Consider the following 14,586-nt stretch of genomic DNA (forward strand, 5'->3'; position numbering starts at 1 on the left):
GAGAGGCTTAAGCGAGGTCACATTGGACGGATGAGAGGCTTAAGCGAGGTCACAGGGGACGGATGAGAGGCTTAAGCGAGGTCACATTTGACGGATGAGAGGCTTAAGCGAGGTCACAGGGGACGGATGAGAGGCTTAAGCGAGGTCACATTGGACGGATGAGAGGCTTAAGCGAGGTCACATTGGACGGATGAGAGGCTTAAGTGAGGTCACAGGGGACGGATGAGAGGCTTAAGCGAGGTCACATTGGACGGATGAGAGGCTTAAGCGAGGTCACAGGGGACGGATGAGAGGCTTAAGCGAGGTCACATTGGACGGATGAGAGGCTTAAGCGAGGTCACATTGGACGGATGAGAGGCTTAAGTGAGGTCACAGGGGACGGATGAGAGGCTTAAGCGAGGTCACATTGGACGGATGAGAGGCTTAAGCGAGGTCACAGGGGACGGATGAGAGGCTTAAGCGAGGTCACAGGGGACGGATGAGAGGCTTAAGCGAGGTCACATTGGACGGATGAGAGGCTTAAGCGAGGTCACATTGGACGGATGAGAGGCTTAAGTGAGGTCACAGGGGACGGATGAGAGGCTTAAGCGAGGTCACATTGGACGGATGAGAGGCTTAAGCGAGGTCACAGAGGACGGATGAGAGGCTTAAGCGAGGTCACATTGGACGGATGAGAGGCTTAAGCGGGGTCACATGGGGACGTATGAGAGGCTTAAGCGAGGTCACATTGGACGGATGAAAGGCTTAAGCGAGGTCACAGGGGACGGATGAGAGGCTTAAGCGAGGTCACGGCCAGAGATACCTATCTATATTTTTACCTCTCAAAATAGTCAAGATGGCGCCAATATCACTATCACGATCAACTTTTTTAAAACCCCCAAAGTTGAAATACAATTTTCAAATCAAAGATGAATATTTTTAATCGATGAATTGTTTTTCCTCTCAAATTTTTTAATATAGCACAATTATCAAATCCCATCAATTTTTACCTCTCCGAGGGGACAAAGTCTGCTGCGTGCAAGAGATTTACTCTAACAACTCAGCCACCGACGCTTATTAAGCTACGGTGTTTTTCTAAAAAACAGCTTTGGTGAATGTCCTTTACGAAGTTATAACGTTAGGTACTATAATTTATTCTACATCATTTTAAATATTTACAAATTATATTAATCTTATATTTAATTAAAAATTTATAAATTATATTAATCTTTTATTTAATTAAATATTTATAAATTATATTAATCTTATATTTAATTAAATATTTATAAATTATATTAATCTAATATTTAATTAAATATTTATAAAATATATTAATCTTATATTTAATTAAATATTTATATTTTATATTAATCTTATATTTAATTAAATATTTATATTTTATATTAATCTTATATTTAATTAAATATTTATAAAATATATTAATCTTATACTTAATTTAATATTTATAAATTATATTAATCTTATATTTAATTGAATATTTATAAATTATATTAATCTTATATTTAATTAAATATTTATAAATTATAAAAATATTATATTTAATTAAATATTTATAAATTATATTAATCTTATATTTAATTAAAAATTTAAGTATTTTAATGTAAAATTGGTTCGTGATCAGGAATTGAACTCGGGTCGCATTGTTACCATGCGGATAGTTCACCGCCGAGCCATAATTGACTTCCTTACGAAATTTTTTAAAGTAAAGGAACCATTATGATACGGCGGATTTTTTTTTATAAAACGGGTGAATACAATATCTGTGGACATTGTTTATTGAACTTTGTTTGTTATTTTTTGTGAACTTGTTAAAATCTTAATTTTCTACGTAAGCAAATTGAAAGGTCAAATCTTGTTTTAGCTCAGTAAGCAGATAAGATGGTTAAAGGGTAGAACCCGTTAGTTTTTTTGTAATTTATTTCGGTTTTTTTTTAGTCTTTTTTTATCTATTGTGTTTTAGCGTTTAGTTTTCAAGGGTAATAGTTCATTTATGAAGAATATATCGAGTTGTTTACATTGTGCTCTTACACTTATGTTGGTCTGGGTTTTTAACTGGGTCGTCATTACTTCGTAATTTATTTTAAACCTTTTCTCGACTGATTTAGATATTTAATGTAGTTCATTAATTGGGTTCGTTTGTTTTATTTATAAAGGGCCCTAACTATTCCGTCTACGGTCATTTATTGATATACGAGCGGTCGTTTAGTTAAGTTGCTTTCTGTGCTTTGTGAATGGTAAGTTTTTCGCTTCTTGTTAATACATTTTTATTGGTGTGGATATTTGGACATCTACGATTCCTAATGCAGTCATTGATTTCCTGGGTGTGCGAGTCATTATATAATATTAGAAATTGGACGGTATTGGTCTTTTTCATGCGGTATATGTCACAACGTCAACAGGAAGTCTACGAGTCGTCCACTACCAGATGTCGAATATAGCTATTCTACGGTATCTTCATCAAGGGCGAGTGTTGAAATAAAATGAGCGTTAAAGATGCGGCAAATATTTCGTAACTTGAATCCTTTAACGTGTTTCAATGTCATTTTTTGTAAAAAAAAAAACGTCACTGAGGGGGTGGAAATGAATATCACGTCAGAAACCAATTGTGAAAATTCATCCTATCTATCATTTACCTCTCAAAATAATTTAGATGGCGCCAATATCAATATCATAATCAATTTTTTTCAAAACCCTGCAATGTTTATTTATATCAATTTAAAATCAAAGATGAGTAACTTTTCTCGATCAATTTTATTCATCTCCAATATTTTAATATAACGCGACTATCACTATTCCGATAAATTTTTCTATCAATAAAAATCCGTGGAATCACTACCAATCAATTTGTATAGAATTTTTCGGTTAAAAATCGTATCAAAATTTATAGAATTATAAGCTCTATTTCTGAAATCGATCAAAAAAGTATCAGATTTAAAAAAGATATGATAGTGCCCATCTTTAACTCTAATAAAAGAAAAAAAATGTCCTTAAATGGTCAGAGAATCTGAAAATGTTGTGGCCACCCCTGGCATGTTGATCTCGCTGGAAAAGCTTATACATTTGGCTAATACGTCACTTCTCACACAGCGATCTCAGTAACTATTTCGAGTAACGGATGCACTTATGGAGCGTGATTATAGACTTACGCTGGATAGATGAGCAAAGCAGACTTTTGCAACAGGCCCTTAGTCTGTGGTCAAGTTGTGGTTTGTTACAAATTGACCGAAATTGTCCGCATCTTACGAAATAAGCTGAAAATACTAAAGTGTAAGTTAAGGGGGTAATCATTTTTAAAACTACCACCGCTGATTTTTCAAAATATTGGGATGATTTCCATCGATTTTTTTATAATTTTGGTTCATTTTCAATTACTTTCTCAAGTGAATAAACGTTTTTACCCACGGTTGTGATCATCTGATTTCTGAAGCGACTTCACCCTCGAGTGGACGTTTCAATCGTCGAAGGTCAGTTATGACCAATTTCCTAGTTGGGCAAGCGTAAAGACATTTTATAAAATCCACAATTTATCCCACATTTTCCTATTATTTCAACGGAATTAATTTGTTATTTTCCTGTAAATTCCTGTAAAATTTTGAAAGCTAATCAGCTAGGCACCACCTTAGACCCAAGATATCTAGCGACTTTTAATGTCTTAAATTCAGGTGGCCGGGTTACAACGCGTAGTATAGGGTGTTTTTCCGTGGTCACCCTGGCTTTGACAGCTCATAAAGACTGTCTGTGACCAGCAGACACTATCGGCTTCCACTATAGAGATGAGGACATCACGTGAAAGTTACCACTAGATTTGGACAGGGGCTAATTAAATTAGAAAGGGCCAGTATTATTAATTTTCTGAATTGCGAATATTAGATTTTTCCACCTCTGATTTGGTCAGTCAGATGTAATAGCAGCTCGTAGAATACTAATTTTTGATCATCCACGTTTGTTAAGCAAACCTTATTTTGCACTATCAATGACGAATACTTACAAGCTGGTTTATGATATATTTTCACTACACATTAAAAATGAATAACATCTATATTTTATTATTGAAATCGTACCGTACTGGAATTATCAACCGCTTTATTATAGTAACCATCAGCCTAAACGCTGCCTATACAACCTTAGCGAAAGCTGGTTAATATGACAGAAACCGCGAAGCTCAAAGGTCGGAGGAAAATGAATCTTCAAGGTCACCCAACCGTTATTAAGGCAGCGGTCGGGTACGGCGCCATAGGGACGTAAGGGGGGAGACAATGTGTCACCCGCGTGTACTTCAATCACGTTGAAATAAACGCTTTATTCCGGTTTATTAGTTATTATTGGTACATTCCAGGCGCGAAGAACCATCTGATGGCTATGCGAAGGGAATCAACCATGTTGTGTTTCGCCGACAGAGAGAGTGGATAATTTTGTTCAAAAATATAACAGAGTTTCCCATACCGTCATTTTTTGTCATGGCGTATTAAATTTTATGATCACACTATATCGCCATCTGAAGTTTGCTTTCTAAACCAACATTTGGAATCCAGAAAGCTTTGCTTGTTGATCTTTCAAGCAAGAACAGACAGAGTTATTGGATAATTTGGTTATATATGTACTACAGATCCCACCTACCGCTAACTCCTGTCATAGTTCGTAATCGTTTTTAATAATACTACAGCGGCATCTCTAGATTGGTTTCTAAACCACCATTTAGAAAATTAAATTAATAGTTCAGTTATCAATCTAAAGATCGGCAGTCCTATGAAAAAGCATAGTAAACGCCATTTTTTAAATTTTGGATTTTTTTTTGAGTCATTTGATTTTTTTCGGTAATGTAAGTGTTACTTTCGGGTATCTTTCTTCGAAGATGCTTTTCGTAAGGTTGTTATTTCTTCAGTAGGTGTACAATTCACATTCATACTTTCATCGAAAATGATTTTTTTTTAAATTGGCGATTACTAGGTTTTGCTTTGATGGGCATTTAATTTCTTAGAAGAACTCTTTCTTTAATCACTATGTCAATTAAAATGGAAAGGCAGAACTTAATCTCGTAGTGTCCAACTGCCGGTACAAGTCCACGTATCCTTTTATAGCCTTCAACTACACGTTTCACTTAAAAGCATTCAATATCCGTCAATGACAATTTTACTGTTGCATTCTTATCAAGATTCCATTGTAAATTAATTTAATTTTGATCAAATATTCGCAAATTCGATAATCGTATTGTCACTTTCGTGTTGGCTATTGTAATTTATAATATTCTTATTTCTAATTGTTGGATTTTATTCGAGATTTGGGACGAAATCCAATGTCCAAAATTGTGAACCAGACACATCTGTTTGTGTTAAATAATTTTTATCGAATCGGGATCAAGTTAAATTTTGTCGCTATCGAATATTGAACATTTTGGATTCAAATTTGATCTACGATATTCGTGGCGAAATAAGTGAAGATGAATTCTCAGTGGACCGAAATGAACTAACGTGAAAAATTGAAAAAGGCTCGAGTCAATCCCTTAATATCGCTTTATTTAAATTTTACCACCTTGTCCGTGGCTGATTGTTGATGCTGAAGGGCTTCTCTTCGCCCTTCTTCTTGGCTTCCATGACCTTTTTGTACTCATTATCGTCGCATACGCAGAAGTGGGCGGACCAGTCGCAACTACAGTAAGCACCGCAATAACCGGGTTGCTTCCCGCCACAATCTAAATCAACAGGTAACAGAATATGTTAGGAAGTAGGATTTCAAATCGACGAATTTCACGTTTTTATACTTCTCCCCTGTATTTATAGAGGGGAATGTTGTTTTTATTTTCGACTCTGCCGATGGAGTGGGTAGTGGCGTAAGTCGGAATGGGACCCCGCTAAACATTGAATTCCCTTCAACAGCGTAGTATAGAAATTAAGTTCGGGTGTCGTTCCATCGGTATTTGTTCCCTCTATATAACCATGTCAGCTGCCAATACCTCGTAAGGGGTGTTCGCCCCTCAAATGAAAAGGCGGCGTATTAGCAAAAGCGACATAAGACCCCAAAAGTGTGTCAACTCTACATTGGCGCCCTTTAAAATATAAACCGAGAGCAAGTCTCACAATAGAATACATATCCTACTAGTTCGAATAGTATTAGCAGCGATACATTTAGTCTATGGTTTCGCGTGAGGTTTTTGCTTCGATTTACTTTCCCATAATTCGCGAAAGGTTTAATTAAACATAATATGGTACTGTCACACTTTACGGTCTAATGTCGCTTTTGGTATTAGGCTCTCACTCTTTTACTCGATAATTCCTTTAACTTTGAGATATGGCGAAAGAAGTGTTATTCCACACAACAATTTTCTGTGCAGCCAGTTAATGTTTTTACCTCTCTTAGGGGACATAGTTTCCTAGGATGGGTTTTAAAATAAAATAAAATATTTTTACAACATGTGCATGGGCCTAGTTTTGAAGGAAAATCATTTTCTTAACTTGTTACCCGATAAATATCGACCATATTTGGTCGAGAATCTGAACGTTTCGCGAATAAAAGTCTTAAAACTACCAACAAAGCAGAGCAAAAATAGTGGCTCGTGTAAATAGAGGTTTGCCGCTGTATCTTGAAAACCTGGAAAGGTCGGACAATTTGAATATGGGTCTAAGGGTTAGGCAATTTGAATATGGGTCAAAAGATCGGACAATTAAAACATGGGTCTAAAGGTCAGGGAATTTTATTTCGGTTGCAAATAGGACTACTTTGCTGATTAAATAGGGAAATGTTTCGAACAAAATTAGTCTCGGGAAAACTCCGCAGATAGTCAGGCAACCCTGCAATAGGTCTTAAGTCTGAAACGTCTGTGGAAGCCGGACCAATAACTTCGAAAGAATTCTAGTCGCCACGCTTACCCCAATATCGCCTGCTGCCAAATTTCTCCTCTGCCAAAGTAGTGGAAACCGCCAGAGTGGCCAGAATCAGGCTGATTATAAGGAACTTCATGATTGCTTAACAACTTTCCGAATCTTTCACCTGTTGAAAATAGCTATTTAATCACATTTATTTGGGATCGTCCTTTTCAAACCGATTTGGTCCATCAACGACTTTCCCAGAAGCCATTTAAAGCTCTCATATAGCCATTCTAGCAGGAACAGACAGAGCTAGTGGATAATTTGGTTAAAAATATACTAAAGATTCCACCTACCACAAATTCCGGTCATAGTTCGTAATCGTTTTTAACCTTATTATAGCGCTAACTCTAGATTGTGTTCTAAACCACCATTTAGGAAGTCTAATTATTAGACCAGCAATGAATCTAGAGATCGGCAGTCCTTTGGCAAAGCAAAGTAAACGCCATTTATTTTGGAATTTGAGTGACGTGACTTCTTAATGGTAACTCTCTTCGAAGATTTGTTTCGCGGAGTTGGAATTCTTTCAGTAGGTGTACAAACCGCATTAACTAACTCAAAATTTTCAAAATTGGCGTTTACTAGGACTTGCCATGAGACAGAGGGTCGCCGCTATGACTAGCAGTGGAATCGTGTTGTTGAAGCTTGTGTTAACACTGGAAAGCAGTTACTAATAACTTCCTTCATAATTAACGTAAGATTATGTAACTTATGTTTCTTTATTAAATTGGCCAATAAGAATGTCAAAGACAACTTACTCTCGTTGCGTCCAACTGGAGGAATAGTTCATGGAAAACTTCAACAAATCTTTTTATACGGCTTAACGGACACGTATTGTTTTTAAGCATTAATATCGCTTGATGACAAATTTACCGTTGCATTCTTATCAAGGGGCAACCAATGTTTAATTAATTTCATTTGGAATTTTCCGCGAGATTTATAATATTTTTCGTGTTGGTTAAAGGAGGACTCGTGACGCTGGAATTATAAATCAAATTGCTCTTCCTAATGGACCGATTGTATTTGAGGTTTGGGAATAATTGCTCGTTTTTTTAATGGAGTTTGAAAGAAGACCCATCTGTTTCAATTCAATAATTTGGATCAAATCGGAATAAAGTTTAATTTTTTACGTTGAAATTAGATCAAATATTTGATATTCAAATGTCGATATAATTGAATTTGGCCACTGGTCAGGGAAAATTACGCTTGAAATGTTCAGATAATTTTGATAACTTATATAAATTTAATGGATTCAATGTTATCTCGAAACATCTTTGAAACAAATTATACTACGGTTCTGTGCCCAATTCTGTTATTTCTTGTTTTTTTTGAGATACACAAACATCGACCCGAGGCCTTAGACACCAGAACACACACAATAACTGATTAATCAGGGTGAGATATGTGTAACGGCCACGCCATCGGGGGGATACGTGGGGACACCCGTGGCGGATGTATCCCGACCACCCATTGGGGGATTGGTAGTCGTCCTCACACGGCCTTCCATAAACTCTGCCTCCCGGACGCCTGGGATTACAGGAGTGAGCCACTACTCCCGACCTGTTATTTCTTTTAGTTCATTAAAAACTCGTCGGTCTTTAAACGTGGGAATATATTTTTTTGTTAAAACGTAACCTGTATACTAAAAACCAAGTTGAAGTTCATTTTTTAACCTTTGATAAAAGCAGGGTTGGGAAAAAGCCGGCTTTTATAGAAAAACTCCAGACCAGTGGTTTTATTTGGTTATCACGGTTTTTTTTCGGTTATAACCGCGGCTTAAATATAAACAGTACCTTTTACTTATGTAAGTAGAAATTGTCTGTAGTTATTGTCGTAAATAAGAAACTCAACAAATAAAGCGAAATAACTATACAAGTTGGCAAGCCAAAATATACCTCTCCTCGGAAGAGTTTTTAATTTTCAGTGAAGCGTAACTGTATCCGTGGTTCTGCGGTAGAACGCTCACCTGTCGTTCAAGAGGGCTTGGGTTCTAAGAAACTGGGTACGCAGTGATTACGCTTTGCCCCGAAAATGCGAACGCGTTCGCAGGCCTGACAGACAGACAGACACGGTGGTTGTATAACCCCTCCTAGGGTACAAAGTCCCCTCGGAGAGGTAATAAAATAACTGAATTATTTGGATTTCCTCGGGAATTTTCCCCTGGTTTTTGTTTATGACGCGCCGACCGAAGCGAGGCAGCCAACTTTGGAACTTGAAAGCAAGTGTCGGCTCTATCATTACCTACGTTATTTTCGATTGGGTCTATGTATCGAAGATGGCTATGGTTGCTCAGATCGCCGGGAAGGTGCTTCCACCTAGTATCGACTTTCAAAAACGATTTATCGTTAATTTTCAAGTCGACAATTACGTGTTTGCCGAAAAGCCAATCCAAGCGAGGTGTGTCAGAATTTATACCCCGGTGTACCTAGTAACAAAGACCATACCACCGGAGGTCTATCATCATAGTGCCCTACGCCAGCGTCCCCAAGCCCGGAAAGGTGACAAATCCCGCATGGGTAGCAGAACCCCACTACTGATGGTCTCACCTTTGACGCAAGCCACTCAACCAAGCAGAAGGTGCAGCAATGGGTGGACCAATCCCCACTTCGCACACAGCAGTGGGATTTAGAATGGATGCTATAGCAACTCCAGCCGACACCCTACCTATGAAGGTAAGGAGCCAAACCCATTGGAAAGAGCTCCTAAAGGGGAACGACGAGCACACAGCAGTCCAAGTAACCCGGCACAGCTGGCACCGAAGATCCCGGTGGGCCCCAAAAGGCCGGGAAACAGGACCGCCGTGCCCGCATATGGAGGCTCGCCGCCCCACAGCAGGCTACCCAATCCGCCGAGGCGGCCAGTTTCCCTGGACCCTATCCGTTAGCCGGAACCGAAGTTCAGTATCCAGCCCAAACCTGACCGAAGTCGGAGGTGGAGATAGGACCATTTGATCAGAGCTAACATCTCCCAGTGCGCCACCGCCCTTATGGGTTACAAGAGCCGGACCCCGACTCCCCGGTAGAGCCACCAGTTATTGCACACTCTACCCATTTAGGGCCAATCCAAGCGAGGTGTCGACTGAGCACGTGATTACAAATAGTCTTTTCTGATAAGTGATTAAGAATAACCAATGATCTAAAAGTAGGCTTTTGGGCCACGCCATATAGGTTAATTATGCTGGGTAATGTGCCTAATCAACTTGTTTATATTTGCACGGTGGCGACAACTGTCGAGCCAGAACGAAACTCAACTAGAGCCGACACTTGCTTTAAACATACCCGCTCATTTAGAGAATAATTTAAACTCTCCGACGGAACAGTCAATAGTGACACAATATGAAACAGAAAATAAACTAAATTTCTAAATAAAAACTATTATTTTAGTAAAATATTCATATTGTAATTTTGATTTTTTTTTAAAGCCAAAAAATCTGGTTTTTTCCAGTGGCTTTATCAGGTTTTTACCAGGTGGCTATAGCAGGTATGGCAGGTTCTATGCCAACTCTGCATAAAAGTAAAATATAAAATCAAAGGTTTTCTAACTTTTGGACCTGAAAAGTTCAGAGAAACTCTGAATAAGTGGTCAGGGAAAGTCAGGGAATTTGAATCTGAAAATATTGTGGCAACCCTGGCATGTTGTTCTCGCTGGAAAAGCATATACTTTTGGCTATTACGTCACTTTCCACACAGCGATCTCAGTTAATATTTCGAGTAACGGATGCACTTATGGAGCGTGATTATAGACTTACGCGAGATAGATGAGCTCGTGGCATAATTAAATGCTTTGTTTAGGTTGATTAGTTACTGAGTTTATAATCCTCTCTAATTAGGAACAGTTTTCGTAAATTTAGTTTCTGTTGACACCATTGTCAAAGGTAAAATGGCCCTTCGATATCTGGAAACTGACTGCCAGGTGTGCTTCGTCGTGGTCTGTTCTAGGAATCTGTAGTACCCTCAACGTCATGTCCCTGGAGGTTCAACTTAAAAGGGTCATTTTAGATTTAAATTAAATTAAGTACTAAATGAGATAAAAATGCGATTTCCTTGCCTTTATTCCGTTTGTCGAATGTAGAACTATATTTTGCCTTTGGGCAACTTTTTATTTGATCTTTAATGTTCAAATCACTCTTGTTCTACGAATTTATTAAAACTCGAAAATTCTCTTGTAGATGAATCTACAAGCTGTATTTAACAAACTTGAATAGTTGATAAGAGCATGAATCAATACTACAATATTGCTTTATTTAATAACTTGAATATTTGAAACAGCACTAATCAACATAGATGGGCATTCTGGGAGTTGTTAATACCAGTTTCACTGCAGAGCCGGGCCAGATAGTACTTGGCTACCTGCGACCACCAATTTATATCATGGCGCAACCCGATCTAGAAATCCCTGGAATACCATTTGAGTGGGGTCGCTTTAGCACTACCAGCGTGAACAAAAGTATGATCGACCAACTTTGGTTATCTCGCGGAAAGAGTCGTTCATTTTTGCTTTCGACACAAAAACCACGATTGCAAGTAGTAGGAAAATGTATGTTCTGGCCCAAGATAACGCCTTTGGAGCCGTTGGAGCCATTGGAGCCGTTGGAGCCATTGGAGCCGTTGGAGCCGCCTAAAAATTTTCGAGCTTACCTATCCTAGGGTTAACGGCCATTTTCCGTAGATTAAATTTTGAAGCATAGAAAAACAAATCGGGGAAGTCTAATGACGTTGGGATACGTTATCACGGCCGTTGGAGCCATTGGAACCGTTAAAAAGTTTCGAGCTTACCTATCCTAGGGTTAACGGTCATTTTCCGTAGATTAAATTTTGAAGCATAGAAAAACAAATTGGGGGTGTACCGTGGTACGCGCTGCTCTGTCCCACCTGCCCGTCCACGAAAGATGTTTATATGAAAAGAAAATGAATTAAAAATTATTTGAAAAACTTTATTGAAAATTTCTTGTACATGAATTCCTCAATCATACGATCGTTAACATTTTTATTATTTTTAAACCTAGAAACAATATCATACATTTTAACACCCCTGCACATACTAGCAGCGAAATAAACGCAATAGCCACCGCAAGTTTGGCTATTATTACTCTGAAGTTGTTTAGAATTATAAGTAACGGTTTTGCTATTTCTTTCGACAAACTCATTAAATTTAAAAAAATCCGGTGGAAGTCCAAAGGAGTCGAGAAATACAGTATTGCGATTTGATGTGAAATATATTACAGTCCAGTGTTCCCCGTTCGTATTCGATAATCCCGTATTGACAATGTAAAGAGATGGGAATATCCTCACATACTTGAGTAATTTATCAGCCGCAAAAACACCGCGAAATAATCTTTCGGTGTACGGATCTTTTCTCAAGATTTTTGTCAATTGTAGTGTGTCCATCAACTTGTGTAATCAAAGACAACAGTTCTATTTTTGTCGATTTCTACGAGGTTTTGATACTCAGCGTAGTATAGAACGGTAACCGTTTTGGGTAAATCTGTCTCAAAGTTTAATTCTAATCTCACAATACCGTTCCTGATCAAGTGAAAGTGATCTGCTGAGTGAGAGAGATCTGGGGTGAGATCGTATACAAATAGGCAACACCCTTCAGCGAATTCTTCTCGATTAATTAGATTTTCTTCGTCAATATTAAACTGTCCAGTTTGAAGAAATAGATTAATGTAGGATCTCATATATAATCCATTCTTGAAATTTGGAGTTAGCGGTTTATGGGGAATACACGTACCATCTACGTATAATGCCGCATGGTTTACACCAAAGTTTTGGAAATTAAAAGGCGATTTCGAATAATCACCCAAATAGGCGCTTTGTTCTAATAATCCAATTACAACTTTCTTGGGAATTTGAGAATTAAATAAATTGTCACGTGTCGACAATTTCGATCCGACCGGAATAGAATAAGTGTTGCACTCACTTCTAATAATTGGATACTTCACAGAGCCACGTTCCAACGCTTTTGCGTGTGCGAGTATAATTTCCGGAATAAGTTTAACTTTTCTGATATACACCGACGCTGTTTCAAATTTAACTTTATATTTAATGTCACCTATCGAGTGAACGCAAAACTCGTTCGGATTTTTGATAAACCGGAATCTGAGATTAAGCAAATTCGGTAGAAAACGCGACTGTTGACACATATCGATGTGAACTGTTCCGAACATATCTATTGTACCTTTTTTCGAAAACATCATTCTTTTCTCAAATCCTTTGTTGCTCGTCAGTTGGTCAAATTTCCCGGCTGTGTCCTTGTAGAAGAGAGAACTATTAAAAAGCTCTCTTTAGCCGGCCCTCCGAATGTTAATAGAGTTTGAATCATGCTTTTGTAAGCGTAATTCTGGGCAGATGTGGTAACCGATCTCTCATTCATAATTAAATGAACCTCGCTGAATAAGCTGTGAAGGAACAGATTTACTGGACCAACGGTTTCTTTGTCGTAGTCGGGATCAGTACCATCAGGTTTCACTAATATCACTTGTACGTGGAGAAGTGTCTTGGACAGATCTAAATAGGTCTCCGAGTTTCCGGGAATGTCGAAATTAATGTTCGAATTTTCGTCTGCGTTGGAAACAGGATTAAATTCCACCCATTCTCCACTCACAATTCCGGTTTGCGTTAGAGGTACGTCGAAGAGATCTAATTCCGAGTTGGTACATTTTCCGGACTGGTGATGAATTAGAGCCATTATTTTGAGAATATATCGGGATGTTTCAGTGTGCGTCTCTTTCGCTTCTTAGCTGCGACTGAACTGACGAGTTGAACCTTTCTACGCTTTCTTTTTATACCGTTCCCAGACATATTTTGTTTCACCATATCCTTTAACTCCGAAAGGGTTTCCTTCCCAATAGTCGTACCGTGATTTTTCAGCGAGCTTTTAATCGGAACCCCACTGGCAACATCGTCCGCGACTCTAGCGCCAGTTTTTAGGAATTTTTTCCCCAAGAATATAGCGCCCTTTTTTAACAATGGGACAGCTTTTCGAAAGGCAGATGCCAGTATATTTCCGAGCCCATAGCCACGTTGTGTCGATGAGCCTTGATAAAATTGAATTGATCATCAATTGATAATCAATAGTATTATTTGAACCGAACCTCACTTGATTCAAATAATATTTTTCGTAATCTGACTCGACTTCTCTAGATGTTATTTTCATGGTGCGTTTTCTTCAATATCTAACAGAGAAATGAGGAGTAAATACATTAGGGTTCCCTTTTATAACGACGTCCACATTCTTCTAGGTCTAAAATGGAGGGTGATATGAACTTTTCCTCTTTCGAACTGAACTGGTACACCCATTTCCGACAAAATATGAATTTCGATGGTTTGAAATCTGTTGGTGGCCACCGGAATGTAATGCGGTTTGATGAAGTCTCTATCTACGGTGTCACCGTCTTTACCCTGAACGCTCCCAATTCTTAAAAGCGGTGCGCTACAGTCTCCTACAGCACGATTTTCTACAATGTCGGAATATATAAACAAAGAATGAAGACCTACATCCATATCGACGGTATACTTCGATAACGTTTCCTTTTTGTTAATAGTGAAATCTTCTTCGGTATTTCTTGTAAATCCAAGTATTGTCGCTAGGTTCCCCGACATTTTTAAATAAACCTTGTTCTCCAATTTCACGTAAACCTTTCTCAAGTGTTTCACGTATATAAATGTGACTGGTAACACACGTGAGTCCGTGGCGTTTATAACAGTAGCGCGTTTGTTATCGA

At 38.2% G+C, this 14,586-nt stretch overlaps 1 protein-coding gene and 1 long non-coding RNA gene across 2 annotated transcripts; both read right to left on the reverse strand.

Annotated features, from left to right (window-relative positions):
* Positions 1–5,492: 5,492 nt before the first annotated feature.
* On the reverse strand, positions 5,493–7,724 carry LOC149958565 (uncharacterized). Its single transcript, XR_016478307.1, has 3 exons — positions 7,619–7,724; positions 6,864–6,984; positions 5,493–5,689 (listed from the first exon to the last, which is right to left on the reverse strand). It is a non-coding gene; the product is annotated as an uncharacterized LOC149958565 (long non-coding RNA).
* Positions 7,725–13,085: 5,361 nt separating this feature from the next.
* Positions 13,086–13,550, reverse strand: LOC149958566 (uncharacterized protein F54H12.2-like). Its single transcript, XM_090167220.1, has one exon. The coding sequence runs from the start codon at positions 13,548–13,550 to the stop codon at positions 13,086–13,088; it is 465 nt and encodes a 154-aa protein (XP_090023346.1).
* Between the last annotated feature and the right edge of the window lie 1,036 nt (positions 13,551–14,586).

The sequence above is a fragment of the Leiobunum rupestre genome, chromosome 2 (genome assembly GCF_980474605.1).
Source record: "Leiobunum rupestre chromosome 2, qqLeiRupe1.1.hap1, whole genome shotgun sequence".
Lineage (NCBI taxonomy): Eukaryota > Metazoa > Arthropoda > Arachnida > Opiliones > Sclerosomatidae > Leiobunum > Leiobunum rupestre.